At 33.5% G+C, this 16,249-nt stretch overlaps 1 protein-coding gene and 1 non-coding gene across 2 annotated transcripts; one reads left to right on the forward strand and one right to left on the reverse strand.

Moving 5' to 3' along the window:
• Nucleotides 1-7,016: 7,016 nt before the first annotated feature.
• LOC21398992 (probable indole-3-pyruvate monooxygenase YUCCA8) lies at nt 7,017-8,717 on the forward strand. The gene is made up of 3 exons (XM_010093543.2): nt 7,017-7,798; nt 7,900-8,271; nt 8,423-8,717. The coding sequence occupies exons 1-3, from the start codon at nt 7,136-7,138 to the stop codon at nt 8,648-8,650; spliced, it is 1,263 nt and encodes a 420-aa protein (XP_010091845.1). The 5' UTR covers nt 7,017-7,135; the 3' UTR covers nt 8,651-8,717.
• Nucleotides 8,718-9,723: 1,006 nt separating this feature from the next.
• On the reverse strand, nt 9,724-9,797 carry TRNAV-AAC. The gene has a single exon. It is a non-coding gene; the product is annotated as a tRNA-Val (tRNA).
• Nucleotides 9,798-16,249: the final 6,452 nt, after the last annotated feature.

Here is a 16,249-nt window from a genome sequence, read left to right on the forward strand (position 1 = left end):
TGTAGCTAGTTTGTGACTGGTTAGTGGGATAATGGTCCAGCTGAAGAACTTAATTCAGTACATATAGCACCCTTTTTCCACTCCCTATAGCTCCATATATTCTAGTGGAATTCGATCTATAAACATACAAACATGTGTATAAAGGGACAACTAAGTTTTATCATCAACGACATCTATGTAGATCTTAATTACAACCATATAAATAAATAAAGAAAAGAACAAAGACCAATACAATTGATTTATTATGTTACGATTTTTCCACATTAATTCCATGTTCCCTCGGACTTCCACCAAAATTAAAAAAAAAAAAAGAGTATAAATAGTTGTAAGTAGTGTTGTTTTTTTTTTAAAAAGATAATTGGTTCATTTGATTTATAAAATGGATTATTGTGGTAAATTTTTAGTTTAATTTCTTCGATATTATCAATCGATGTATCTAATACAATTCTATATGCTATTAAAAATTTGAAAGAAAGAATATTGTCGTATCATTTTAGTTGTTTTTATTATATTTTTCTTCTACGTAAAATTTCTTTGCAAGATAAAAATCAAATTAGAAGGAATATTTCACAAAAATTCAAAAAAAAAAAAAAAGAAAAAAAGGCTGTACTCGATTCCATGAAACCCTTTTGTCTAATACGACATTTAATGCGCTTACTACTTAAGATCTTGACCATATATATAACTGCCGACTAAAATCCCTTACAGAAAGTGATTATTTATATCTGTTTAACAATCATATATACTTTGTAAGATTTTGGGTTCTCATATATCTGAACATATCCAAACATATGTAAGAAAATATTCCTTCTAGAATTAATTATAAATGTAGTTTTGTTGATCGTATATTAGTGAAAGATTCAGCGTTCCACATGAAAGAAAACAACAAGTTTTGGAACGAAGATCTTCCAAATCTTTCTAAGGTTCTTATGTACCCATTATAGATTGACTAGTACAATAAATTATAAACCTCTTGTTATTAGGGTTTTATCTATTTTTTCTTAAGAAAAAAGTTCTAATGGTGCCATGTGATTTCTCTCTCCCAATTACCATTTTTTTAAGTTTATAATTGAGAATATATGAGTGCACATTAAATTTATTCTAGGCAAGCTTCTCTAAGAGGATTAACATGGTCTAGCCATAATAAAATTCATATATAAGATGCTTTATGGCTGAGCTGTGGTTTTGATCTGTTCGAGCCACACACACACACACACACACACACACACACACACACACACAAAAAGGTTTTCTGATCAGGCTAGAAGAGGTTATACATATTTTTATGTTGCTTTAATGATTGGGTAGTCAGAAAACAGAATTTTTAAAGCCAAGACAATTATCAGAATATAAAAATTTTGTAGTTGTGACTGCAATGAGTATGCATCTCTTGTTTATAGATTTTTTCTTTTTTTTTTTCCTTTTTCTTTTTGATTTTTGGGGGGATTGAGAAGAGAGAGAGTGAAAGTTTCGGGCTTGTTCAGTTACATTTTTTAGTTATGGTGACTTGAGTGTAGATCTTAAGTTGAATTTGAGTTATAACTTGAGTTGAAGTTATAACTTTAATTTGTGTTTGGTTGTGTACATTTGAGTTATGGTTTGAGATGAGAATCTTTTTGAGTTTGTGTTTGGGTGGGTCAAAACTTGAGTTTGTATTTAGATAGCATTTTAATAAAAACTCAATGATGATGAAAAATTTTAATAGGATATATGGGTGAGATTTTATTCGTTGTGAACGCATAAAAAATCATCTCAATCGGGATTAAAACGAAAAAATTATAGCGTTTTTAAAAATAGAAAAAATATTGTTCATTAATTTGATTTTGAGTTTAGGAACTTGAGTTAAAGAGGAAACTTGAACTCATATTTTAATCCCAAACTCAAGTTTAAACTCAAATTTTACAAAAGAACATGAATTTAAATAAAGTTGTAATTTGAGTTCAAATTTATTTTAAATTTGAGTACAAAGGAGAAGCCTTCATAACTATATAGAACCTCTTGAAATCTTTTGGGACCCTTTTTAATCATGAATTGAACCTAACCCCTCATTTTAAAATTTATGCATCTTATATATTCCCTTTCGTAGCCATATATATATATATATATATGCATATTAAAAAAATTGCACATTTTCCTACTTCTCGTTGACCGAGAAGGAAGTGCGTAAACAATCACAGATCTCTACAGTGCCAACCTTTATTTTGTAAGAAAATGGACCAAATTAAAGAGAGAAAATGATTGATTATCAGAAACAAAAGCCCCCAATGAATTATCTCTAGAGGTTGGCAAAATTTTACCTGTAAATTTTTATACGACTAAATGTACTAGTCAAATCAATAAATAAAAAAACAAATTAAAAGTTATAGTACCTCAAATGAATCAACAATACCAGCTTTTACTTTTCTTTTCTTTGTTATATGTTTTTTTTTTTTTTGCTGATCCTTTGTTATATGATTTTGATATATGTATATATGTAGTAGTACTAGCATCATAACTTTTAGTTCCCTACAGTGACGATGGTCAATATTGACTTTACAAATTAACTGGTGAGAAGTCACACTAAATGGATAACATCGACAGCAACAACAGGTCAAGTCTACACCCACATCACATAATACGCATATTATATATGTATATATATATATATATATACACACATACAAAATGAATAGTGGTTGATATATTGTATGGGCAAAACAACTACTAGCATTACTCTAAATTTGTTAACCCTACATATTCTTAGGCAACATGCTATCCATTGATTCCCTCTCAAACTGCTCTCGCACTTTTTTTTTTTTTTTTTTTTTTTTTTTTTTTTTTTGGACAAACAGCGTGGAATTTAGCAAATAATATTGAAGCAAGCCTCTCCTACAAAATTATAAATATACATGTTGTAAAAGTTATAGTAGCAAAATAATAATAATTATAATTATATAATGATGTGATAACAATATAATAATATATTGCAAAAGGCACCGCCAATCCCACTTCCCGATAGCCATGAGTAAACTTTCTGCTTATTAGTGAAGTTGGCAAAAACTGAGATATTGTATAAATTCCAGCAAATATATTGCCTAGCTAACTACGATTAAACTTCTACGAAGCCAGTGATATTCTCATGATTTGATCGCCTTTCTCGAACTTTTGTTTACGCGTGACCGAAGCTCATTATACAAAACCAAAAGTTCTCGTTTACATTTATGTACAATTAATTATTGTTATTCTAAGTTTGAGCAATATTAATATTATGCTACCGGAAAAAGTTGTGCATATATTATAATTCAAGCGCTTGCTTCTTAGCAAGTACTATCGCCGACCCACAGAAAGCTAGCAATATCGATGAAAGCCCTAGGATATTCTTTGCTATAATTTAAGGAAATAGGGAATATTATATGTTATATATATATATATATATGTATACTATATAGAAAACAATTCCAACCTCATCCTTAAAGTAGAAAGCTCCCACATAAGAGTTCCCAAGCTGGCAGTGGAACTTTGCAAGGCTGGTATTTATTGGAAACTATAGGGATAACAAAAAAACATATATATCTCTATCAAATCAAATCATGCATGGGGTATATAACTCTAATATCTTGTAGTACTACTCTCTCTCATTATATATATCCCTTTTGTTATGTTGCATTTGGGCGTTTGTTTTTTGTTGTTTTTAAAGGAAAGAGATGGGCTAGCTTCGAACGAGTACTATAGAGAGTTATAAAGCTGGAATCATGATACTCTAGACTCATTTGATCTAAGAGAGAATAAAATTAATTTATTTAAATAAATATATAGCAAAATAAACCTTAGAAACGCCAAGCTCATAGCTACCAATCTTTTCATGAAAAGCAGTGACTCCATGGGATTCAAGGTTTCATGCACATGCTTCCCTCTCTCCTCCCTATGAATATTTTTCCCACTAGTCGAATCCCCCAAGTGGAGTGGGTGGGACATACAATGCATGGTTTTTCCTAACTCAAAAAAAAAAAAAAAAATTTCCCTTCCAAATTTATAAAAAAATAAAAAAAATAAATAAAAATCTTCACCAAAGTTAATTATGATATGTACTTTGACAGGCCTAAGCTAGCTACATCAATCACCAAAGTACAAATTAATTATATATAAACCTAGATATCCTAATTCCATAATGATATCCATTTTACTGATAAAGTTTGTGTGTCAAAGCATGAAATCCACACACTCGTGAGGACGCGTGTCGGTCGGGGACTGTTCGATGACACAACAAAAGCTGCATGTATCGTTTCTCCAACTTCCACGTAATATGAACGAACCTCTAGGTTTTGTTGAATAAATTCAAGTTAAGATATATATATATATATATATATATATAAATAGTTCAGATTCATGCCCTAAAGTGGCATGCTTGTGGTTCATTTTACTTGGGCATGCATTAGAGTTCCCTCCAATGACTTGGAGGAAAGTACAATATATTCTTTATTGAGTGAACTGTATATGTAGTATGTACTGAGCTTTCTGCCTATAAATTAGGTTTCCACAATTCAATTCTTTATTAGTCGATTTCTAGAATGTTAATTATAGTTCATACCCGAAGGCCTTCTACCAAAGCAGTTCAACATATAAATATATATATATATATATATTATCAAATATCACATCATGTCCGTTAACAAAAATATCTTCTCTAAAATATACATTAAATTTTGTTACAATTAGGGCCGGCAATATGGGTCACGATACGACGACACGACTCGAAAACGACACGAATTTTAGGGGTTAGGGTTGAGAAAAAAGAGGTTCGGGTCAGAATTGGATCGACCTGAAATTGACACGAAAAATACTGGTCAATTTCGGGTTGGACCCGCCTAACCCGAACACGACACGAAACTCGTAAAAAACTAAAAAATACATATATTTTTCATTACATATTTTAAATTTTATTATGAACTTGTGATATTATGATAGTTATACTCAAAATCTTATACTATTATTTGCTTAATTTCAATGGATGTTATTGTAATTTAGTGTGTTATGAATTTTAAGTTATTTCTAATATGTAAAAAATTAAATAAAAGTATACAATTTTCGTGTCAATTTCAGATTCACGGGTCAATTTCGTGTCACGGGTCATTTTCGGGTCGTGTCGTGTCAACTCGTAAAGTGGTCGTGTCGTGTTCGTGTTGCGGTTTTTAAAAAATTTCGTGTCACGGGTCGTGTTCGGGTTGACTGTAAATTTTTAAAAAACGATCAAAACACGACACGTGACACAAATTGTCACCCCTAATTACAATGGTATTGGCCTCATTGGATTAGGTTAATCTCAGAGAATTTAAAATGTACTTTCTTTTTGCCTTCCCACTTGACCTTATTCACACATGCATTAACATTCTTAAGCAAATTACATGTATAATTCTCTTTTATCGCTTAGGAATTTGATTTTGCATGAGGAGACGTATGTATAAACCACAATTGTGAAATAAACGTCTTGTATAAACGAAAGGAAATAGAAGATGTACGGGATAGATTTTTTTTTTTTTAAGAGTTTGGTTGGAAGGTAGAAAGCAGTGCACATAGTGGAAATGGAAGAAGCTAGCCAAACTAATGTTGCATATTTAGAGTAAGAATTCGTATCATAATTTAGATCATAATTCATTATTTATTATAATATTTTTTCTAAAAAAATATACATAAATTGAAAATAATTATGAATTATGATTTAAAATTTATAAACCAAACGTTTAAAAAAATAAAAAAGGACATTTAGGTGTGGGGCCTACGCGGGTGCTAGCGTGGTGTGGAAAGATGGTTGGCGGAATGGGCTTTGTGGGCCGGAAACAGCCTTACAAGTCGCAATCCCAATGCTTGGAGGGTTGTGGGGGTCCAAGATGATGACGTAAGGCCCCTATTGCAAATTGGCTCGTCCAACTCCACGTGGGCACATTTGGTCTCACATCCTACTCAGCACTCCTTCCCTGCCACCTAGTCATCGACTTAAAAAGATTTTTCTAAAATAATAAAAATTCCATGGGCTTTCAGTATTTTCGTGGGCCCAATAGAATCAGATGAGGATGGCATGTCGTTTTCATGGCTCCCCTAATTCTCCCCTTTTAAATCCCGTGAAGTCATTAATAATTAATAAGAAATATGTCAATATAAAAAGTTTAAAAAAATATATAGGTCAATTTTTAATTATAGAAATTAATAAATCATAATTTGTCAAGTTATAGTTTATAACCAGATAAGTTATGGATAAACTTGTTAAGTTATGGTTCATAGCCAAACAAATTACGGATAAAAACTGAGAATAGCTTGTCAAGTTATGGTTCATAACCAGACAAGTTATGGACGAAAACAGTAATTTAACCTATTTATTAACTTATGTATACTATTGGTCTATTAATTTTAATTCATCTCAAATCTTGACTTATTTTTTTCTTTCTCCCTTAATAATTGATAATATCTAATTATCCACATTCTAAAAGTACCCATAGTTCCTCAAACCACTGAAATTGCCTCTTCTAACCGGACAGTTTAGTGGTAAAATTAAATTCACTATTCCAACCCTTGTCTCCCCAAGTAATGGAATGCGTACTCTTAACACAACATTACATGTAATTATATTTCTCAAAAACAGAAAGCAACCACAAACTTTAATTAGATATCCCTCCCCTTAATCGCTAATCCTTCCCAAGAAAAGAGTAAATCGCCCCCACGCTAATCCTTCTCCCCATTATTTTAATGAAAAAGTATAGTGTCGTATAAGATCTAATAAATAAAAGGCTTCGAAAATATTGTTGAGCATTATTATTTTATTGTCAAAGAATGTGACCACAAGCTTATGATTTGGAAAGAATAACGCTCTCACGCGCATTAACTCCCCACTCTCATCACATGCACATCTCTTGCCCAACACCCTATTTAAGCACCCTCTTCCCCACCCTTCCTGTTCATTCAAACCAACAACAACAAGAGAACTACTACTACTACTCAATCATCAAAACACAAAAAAAAAAAAAAAAAAAAAAAATCTCAAAAACTCTCTTTCTCATCATTTCAAACTCACACAAACAAAAAAGAGCAAAAGCTTCTCTACTACTACTACTTCTAGTCAACCATACAATAGCCAAAAAAACACAAAAAAAGAAAGAAAAAAAAAATGGAGAATATTTTTCGCCTTGTTGACAACCAAGACTTCTTCAATCGGCGGTGCGTGCTGATCAACGGCCCGATAATCGTCGGCGCGGGGCCATCGGGGCTCGCCACGGCGGCGTGCCTTAAGGAGCAAGGCGTGCCGTTTGTGGTCCTAGAGAAAGCGGATTGCATTGCCTCGTTGTGGCAAAAAAGGACCTACGACAGGCTGAAACTCCACCTCCCAAAACAATTCTGCCAACTTCCCAAAATGCCCTTCCCCGAGGACTTCCCCGAGTACCCAACCAAGAAACAGTTCATCCAATACCTCGAGTCCTACGCCGCCCGCTTCGACATCAAGCCCCAGTTCAACGAGTGCGTCCAATCCGCTAGGTTCGACGAGACCAGCGGGTTCTGGCGGGTAAAAACTGTGTCCTATGGTAAACCCGACGCCGAGTACATCTGCAGGTGGCTTATTGTAGCCACCGGCGAGAATGCAGAGTGCGTTATTCCGGATATCGAGGGCCTCGGGGACTTCGCTGGCGACGTAGTCCACGCCTCCGAGTACAAGTCCGGCGAGAAATTCAGGGGAAAGAAAGTCCTCGTCGTCGGATGCGGGAATTCCGGCATGGAACTCTCTCTTGACCTCTGCAACCACAATGCCTCGCCTTCCATGGTCGTTCGGAGCTCGGTAAGTATTGAAAACAGTGCTTTAAAAAAAGAAAATTCATGTTTTTTTTTTTTCTTTTCTTTTTTTCAATGGAGTTTAATCTAATATGTTTTTCAATACAGGTTCATGTTTTGCCTCGTGAAGTATTCGGAAAATCGACATTCGAATTGGCGGTTTTGATGATGGCGTGGTTGCCGCTATGGCTGGTGGACAAGATCATGTTGTTTCTGTCATGGTTGGTGCTCGGAAGCATCGAGAGGTACGGGCTAAAAAGGCCCGCCATGGGACCTCTGGAGGTCAAGAACAAGATGGGAAAAACCCCTGTTTTGGACATTGGAGCATTGGAGAAGATCAAATCCGGAGACATTAACGTTGTCCCCGGAATCAAGAGGTTCTCCAAGAACCAAGTCGAGCTCGTCAATGGCGAAAAACTCGACATCGACTCGGTCATTCTCGCCACTGGTTACCGCAGCAATGTCCCATATTGGCTTCAGGTGAGAAAATGTTCTGTTTTGACTTTTAAGAAAAAAGGAAAAAAAAAGTTTATATTTTCGAAGGTTCTTTTTTTTTTTTTTTTTTCTTTTCTTTTTCAAATGGGAAGTGGACAAAATGGGCTAATGTTTGTTTTGGCATTTTTTGAAACAGGAAGGTGTATTCTTTTCGAAGAATGGGTATCCGAAAGCGCCGTTCCCACAAGGTTGGAAAGGAAATGCTGGTCTTTATGCGGTTGGGTTCACAAGGAGAGGGCTATCTGGTGCGTCCGCTGACGCCGTGAGAATAGCACAAGACATTGGCAAGGTCTGGAAACAGGAAACCAGGCAGCAAAAGAAGAGAACCACGGCTTGCCATAGAAGATGCATTTCTCAGTTCTAAACGAACGCCCAAAAAAAAAATAACTTTTTTAACCAACCACTTGTTAGTTTGTTTTAGTTTAAAAGGAAATACTGTACATTACACACAAAAAAAAAAAACAAAAAGAAAGAACACAGATAGCACAGCAGAGATAGCCCTCTCCGAAGGCCCAAAGTTCCTTTTTTTTGTTTTTTGTTTTTTTTGTTCTTTTTTTTTTGTTTTTTTACTATAGTGTTTGGGCATTTTGTAAGCTGAGGATGATGAGGCCTTTTCTTTTCTTTTCTGTTCTTTTCTCTCTTTTTTTTTTCCCCTTCTCTTGGAGCTTCATACAGCTTTTGTAGTTTGTACTATAATTCAAGAATTCAATCAAAGTTCAAATGTTTTCTCATATTTTTTTGGTCTACACTCTTCATACTACAAACAAAGATGGCTTAAAATTGCTTTTATATTTGTAGGGTTTTTTTCTTTTTTCTTTTTTTTTTTTTTGCCCTTTTGTAAACCATATATTGGAGACCAAAGTGAATTAAGGGTGAGTACTGATTCAATGTTTTCAGATTTGGCAAGTTGGCCATAAATCATACAATGATCAGATGGGTAGGCCCCATCAAAAAAACGACAATGAAAACCAACTCTACATAGCCCACCAGGCCGCCACCTTTGCTAATTACTATTCCTCTCTCTCTCTCTTGAAGAATAGTTCCAAGATGGCTGTACACATTACATTATTATCAATATTCTCTTTTGTAAATGTATGTATCATTATTAACTTGAGGTTGACCAACTTAAATAAATTAAAACATATTAATAAGTCTATGTTGCCTCCCCCTCTCACATGGAGAGAGAGAGAGAGAGGCATTAATCGCCCCTTGATGAATCTTCCCTGGAGATTAGCATTATTGGGAAAAACCTATATACAGTTCAGTAGTTCAAATTTCAAGGCTTCTAAAATTAAAATTTAGTCACGCGAGATTGAATGTTTTCAAACCCATTTTTAATTAAGTGAAGCAAAGCTCTTCTTCTGATTCGAAAAGTACCTACTATAATAAAAACAAACAAATAAATAAATAAAGAGAACAAATTTAATCAGTTAAGAATGGCGTCGCCATGATTCGAACTAGAGACCTTCAATGTGTTAGATTGACGTGATAACCAACTACACCACAACACCAAACTTGGCATGTTTGTTCTGCCTGTAAGACTTAGTACTATAAATACGATAACCTGAGCCCCATGAAACCGGCATTCAATCATTTTAGAAGAGTATTTGGGAAAGATGATGGCTAAACTTTTTAAAATTGACAAGTTATTCTCTAAGGCTTCGTTGATTTCTCAAATTCTAGTTTTTAGTTCTAAGTTTTTACAGTTAAAAGCTCTTAAAAAATGTCACATCTAACTTTTTTTTGCTATAATTAAAAGCTCTCAAAAAATGTCACATCTCAACTCAAATTAAAAACTCAAATCCGCAAAGCGAACAAGACCTAAACTTTAAATTTTAGTGAATCGCTCCCAAAATTTAACAAAATATTGTAGAGTGTGTGAAGACGCTTTCTTCTAAGTTTTATCTTGATTTAGTAATACTCTAACGTCATTTTATTAACATTTTATACGCTCGAATTCATCATTATTGAAATTATAAGAGCAACTTCCGAGTTCTGTCAAAGTTCAGTGGGGGCAAAAGCGCTAAAATAGAAGTTTTGAAAGGCATGCATCGGAGTAACAGCAACATATGCATGTAGCGTGTAGTGCTAATCAGTGATAAGGGAATCTATTTCTTCTTCCTTTAGAATTTTGGTTATGTGAACTGTACTTTGCCTCACTTCTTTTTTCGCGACAAAATTGTAATTAGCTGGAATTTTATTAGCCCTATCTTCCCAAGAGTGATAAGGGTGTGTAGTCCTAATGAGTTCAACAAGTACTCTCCACAGTTGTCAGAAACTCCCCAACTCCTTTCGTCCACAAAAAAAAAAAAAAAAAACATTGTACAAAAATCCCAACATTTGGAATTCATACCATAAACGGATATAAAAGAAGCCTTGTTACAGAGTCTATACGAAAGATGTTAACGCAATAATGAAAAAGATGATCAGCATGTGACTCATTCAAAGACTCGAATGAATCCACGAAGATTGGAGGGCATGCAATGCAATCTCAAAGTGAATACCGCCAAATTAAGGGCTAATTATATGAATCATTTTTGTGCTTTGTACCCTACAAAGAGCGACATTGATGGAGACTTGGAGAAGACAGATATTATGTAGCCGTTGTTGTAATACCGTCTTTCTTAGCATTATTTATACAAAAGTACTAACTCAAAATGCCTAACCTTACCAAGACATGAACCATCACTAACACCGTCTAATGGGACCTAAGTAGGCCAAAATTGATCAAAACCATTAAAAGCCTAGAAAACAGCCCACATGATTTTATCCAGTACCACTGACTGATGATTCGAAAGTAACAAAAAGGGTTTTGTTTCTCTTTTTTTTTTTTTTTTTTTTTTCCCAACCCAATTGGTCAGTCACATCTAAAGTCAAACTTTCCAGACCACAAACCTCAAATCTGTTTTTCCCCTGATTGTAAACAAGACTAAACTTGATCGATATTTAACTTCTGATCATCTAGCAGTATAGCTTTCTTTTGTCCTTTTCTCTTTAGTGCTTTTTTTTTTTTTTTCTTGTTTGAGGTTTCCATCTTCTTCTATTTGGAGACATTTACTGCTAATAAAAAAAGAACACATGGGAGGGTCACCATACTTCCTTGCCAACAATCCCATCAGAAGGGCCCATTTTTCTCAAACTAACACAAACTATTGCAGTATGCAAAAAACTGGAGTTCGTTTCTTCACATGCTTGTGTCGACTCAAAGATTGTGTTGAGAAGGTCCTATATATGTGTATTTTGTTGGGAAAACAGGTGTATGAATACATTAGTCAAAATAGAGCACAACATTTTGAAGTGGTAATCAAATTTCTATATATATGGTCCATTAAGATTGTAATGCTTGATAATTAAGTCCCAAAATTAAGACCAGATTTCATATTAGGTTGCAAGATCAGCTGAGCCCACCTATATCCTAGAATAAGTTTTGTAATATGGTTTGTTTCGATGAACCCAACTGATCATTATTTTAAGTTTTTTTTTTTCCTTCAAATATATGATAATAATATTGTTCTCCACTAAGTTATAGAATATATATCATGTATCTGTACTCTTTTGGTACTTTCTAAGTACGTTCGGATTTCATGCCTTTTTTAGGAATGGGAAGAACATGTAGTCACTCACCTCCTCCATGTCAAGCTTGTACATTCTTTTTCATTTCCCTCTATTATATTCCCATATTAATTTCATATCAAATATAGTCCTTTGATACATACGTTAACAGATTAATATAACTCTCATCAAGACTAAAAAACTTGGCATTGTTTTCCATATTACACATCATAGTGTCAATATATATGTCTATATATAACACAGCAGTACTAGTAGTCTTATTGGTGAGGAATGACAATATTACTTGATTCTGTCAGTGAGGGTTGTTGGAATCACTCTACATGACAGATTATCAAAGTCCAACATTCTGAGATATATGGATCAGAGATTGAATTTACAGCAAGAGACAAATATATTAATGAGCATGTTATTTAGACAGACAAGTTCAAACCCCCGTCAACACAAGGGTGCAACCTCTAACTTGGCAGGCTTAGTTGTCACCCCGCATCATCTTCTTCTTCTATTATATATCTTGTGACATATAGACCAAACATATTTAACTCCACTCACGAGTGAGGTTGCCAAAGTGGACCATATTATTATACCGAGCACCCTTATTTATTCTAAGGGATTAAAACTCCGCTACTTACATGAAGTGGGTCTCGCTAGGTAGATAGGCGGGACCCAACCTAATAGAATCTACCGCTTTGTGAGTGTAGGGTTTTAACCTCTTCATAACGAATAATTTTTTTATTTATTTTTTATTATACCACATGACTTATCTAGAGAGTGTCATGAGACTATTCAGTTACAAGTATAGTAGAAGAAGAAGTAATATTAGAAGAGCTACTAACTCCAGAAGCAGCCAGGGCAGACCCATGGCCAATAATACTTTTCTGACATATTGCTGCATGCCACATTGAGAAACGAGCTTAAATTCGAAGTTATAGTTTGGATCCCACAGGACAGTATTGTGAATTATTAGACTGTTTTGTGCATACTTCTATATATTGAAATGAAAAGAGAGCAAAGAAATAATTAGCCATGAAATGGAATACATGGCTTAAGCACAAAAAAACTTGCAAGAAGAAAGAAAATTCTGATCAAGACAAAAGGAAAACTTGACCATATTACAAGTTGTTGTTAGGGTACTTTTCAGTTAAAAAAAAAAAAAAAAAAAAAAAAAAATTTTTTAAAAAAACTTTCCCCTGAATTGGTTACAACTTATTTGTGGCGCCGGATAAATCCAAATTTTTTAAACCTTCAATCACAACCTTGTCATAAAATAGTAAATTCAAGTTTGTGACATGAAAACCTTGTTGTCGTCATTGTTTTCAAAAAGTCCTATAAACTTAACTATTCACCATAATTAATATATATATATATATATATATGCACAAGGCAAACCCGACAACAACGTGCTTGAAGTGCCAAGCAGCATATGGATCATGGCTTAGACGTTTGACCTTTCTTAAGCGCAACGGGTCAGGAGAAATAGAAACGACAACATCGTCGAACGTTTCCACATATTTGACAAACGACAACGTATGACACAAACCATAATAGCGTAAATATATCATCTGTGATAGAAGACGAAAACAACAGAAACGACCACGTATAACTGAACGATAAGGTCTCGAACCGACGACGTCAAATAATAATCGACAATTTTAGGGAATGTATATACACATAAATGACAATCATAAACGAATGATAACATGTTAAGAAAACGACAACACTCATGGTGAACGACATTAAATCTATAAAACAATAATAACTAAAATCAACAGCTAGATTCAACAAGGATAAAGTTAAATGTAAACGAAATGGTTTTATGAACGCAGTTGTAATAAAAAAAACAACAAACACGTTACAAACGACGATTATTTTGGGAACGACAAAATTCTTTGAAAGAGGCATTTCAACTCGTGCAAACAATAATTAGGAGCCATCAGGAGGAAAAACATGTCATGAAAATGACAGCACTTAAGGTGAATTAAGATTAGCAAAAAATGAAATAATAATAAATAAAAAAAGACAGAAAATATCCAACAGGGAGAAAAAAAAAAAAAGACGTAAACGACAACATCTCTTACAAAGGACGATTTTACTTAAAAAAAAAAAAAAAAAAAGGACTGTAAGTTTAATATTGAACGACGAGTCGCGGCTAGTATTTCAGAAACGAGTAAAGACAATTGGATGACACACGATATATCTGTTTAAATATGTAGTTAGCAATTGATATTTTTTCCTTCTTCTAATGTGAACAAATCCTCTCCTATAATTATAAGAGATTGATTATCTGATTATAGAAAGATAATTATAAAAAGTAAATTATGTAGATAATCTGTATAATGACGTGATTAGTCTTATTTATACTTATAGCGAGACTCATTGAAAATTATCAGTGAATGAAATGAATGAAAAAGTGAGGGTATTCTTAGTCCATATAGGTAAATTGTTGAACCATGTTAAATCTTTGTTCTTCTTTTTTTTATATTTGTTATTTATTTTTATGCCTTATTTTCAAGATGGTATCGGAGTTTTAAGCTCTTGGGACCGATCCCCTCATCCTGTGTTCCTAATTCCCATTCAGCCAAAAAAAAAAAAAACTGTTTTAAAAAAAAAAAAACTTTCCAAACCCATTTGTAGAACCGTGAAAATCAAACCAATATTATTGGAAGAACTATTTGAGTTTGCTCCTTGAATAACCATTTGAAACCGTCCATCACAGATTTGGCTCGTCGCATTGAACCACTGTACCGAAATCCGCTGTCGAACCGCCGTGTCGAGCCTTGCCGAAGTCATGTGCCTCGTCCAAATTCACGCCACCAGTCCAGAACCACAAGGTTGACCCCCCTGCTGATCGATCTCTATGTCTTTTTTGTTTAAATGCCGCAGGTTGACATCTATCTAGGTGCCTTTGACGCACATGTAGAATATATGTGTGTGTGTGTATATATATATATATATGTACTAAAAAGGAAAAAAAATTGAATTGAAAAAAAAAGGTTGAGAGGAAGAAAAAAAGGACAAAAAAAAAAAACAGAGAGAGAAAATAAATATTGAAAAAAAAAAGGAAAATTGTGTGAAGAAAGAACAAAGAGAAAGAAAAAAAAAGTTGAATCTGAAAAGAAAAAATATTGAAAAAAAGCAAAAAAAAAAAAAAAAAAGAATTGTTTGAAGATCTCAATTATCCAATTTTATATGATCCCATTTGATTTTTTTTTTTATTCCAATTGATCTTATTATTCTCAAGTTAGTATGCACCAACTTAAGGGGAGTGTTGAAATTTGTAGTTAGCAATTGATATTCTTTCCTACTTCTAGTGTGAACAAATCCTCTTGTATAATTATAGAAGATTGATTGTCTGATCGTAGGAAGTTAATTAAAAAAATTCAACTATGTAGACAATATGTACCATGAAGTGATTAGCCCTATTTATACCCATGGCGAGACTCATTAAAAATTATCAGTGAATAAAAAAGTGAGAGTATTCATAATCTGTGGACGTAAATAAATTACCGAATCACGTTAAATCTTCGTTATTCTTTCCTTTCTATTATTTATTTATTTTTATATCTTATTTTCAAGAATATCGACTCTAACATACAATAGAAGCAATACAACGAAAACACCTCACGAAAACGAGAGTATTTAAAGAAACAACGAGATACTAATAAAACGACAACAGAATCATTTATAATCGATCAAATATACTAACGGAAACGTAAAGAAATTCGACGCAGCCAAAATTATTAGCAAATGCCCGCATATCTTACGACAAATAATTCATTTTAGAAATGAGAAAGTTCCTTAAGACGACAAGTAATGTTAGAAAAGACAATTTATAAGAAAACGACATATCAGTCCTCACGAGCAACGAAAGCAATAGAGATGACAGTATCTCATGAAACAACATCGTCAATTAAGAAAGAGAATAGTTTAGAAAATAAAATAAAATAAGGACGATGGTGTTACCAATGGAATTTGGTAAAAGGACGTAATAATGTGTTTTGTTGATGATACATGCGTTCATGTTTGCATATACATAACAACAAGGGCCATATTGAAAGTATTCCGCCAATTTTATCACTGGAATTTGGTTATAGGATAGGATTTTTAAAACGGTTTTGAATTTGAAGGGCATAAATATGTTATTCATGGGAGTAGGATGGTATTTGTATCATTAATTTTAAGGGTTACTTAGATAAATGTCTCCAGAAATAAAAATGTCCTCTCATTTTTTAAAACAGTTCAAAACACTTTTAATATATAGAAAACAGTTCAAAATGCCCCCTCCGTCTACAATCTTTTAATAGATTACTGACGTGACGTGCCATTAAAATTTAACTAAAGCTATTAAGATCGTGTTTGAAATTTGTTTTGTTTTTATTTTTCACGTTTTTTG

Source organism: Morus notabilis, unplaced genomic scaffold, assembly GCF_000414095.1.
Source record: "Morus notabilis unplaced genomic scaffold, ASM41409v2 Scaffold602, whole genome shotgun sequence".
Lineage (NCBI taxonomy): Eukaryota > Viridiplantae > Streptophyta > Magnoliopsida > Rosales > Moraceae > Morus > Morus notabilis.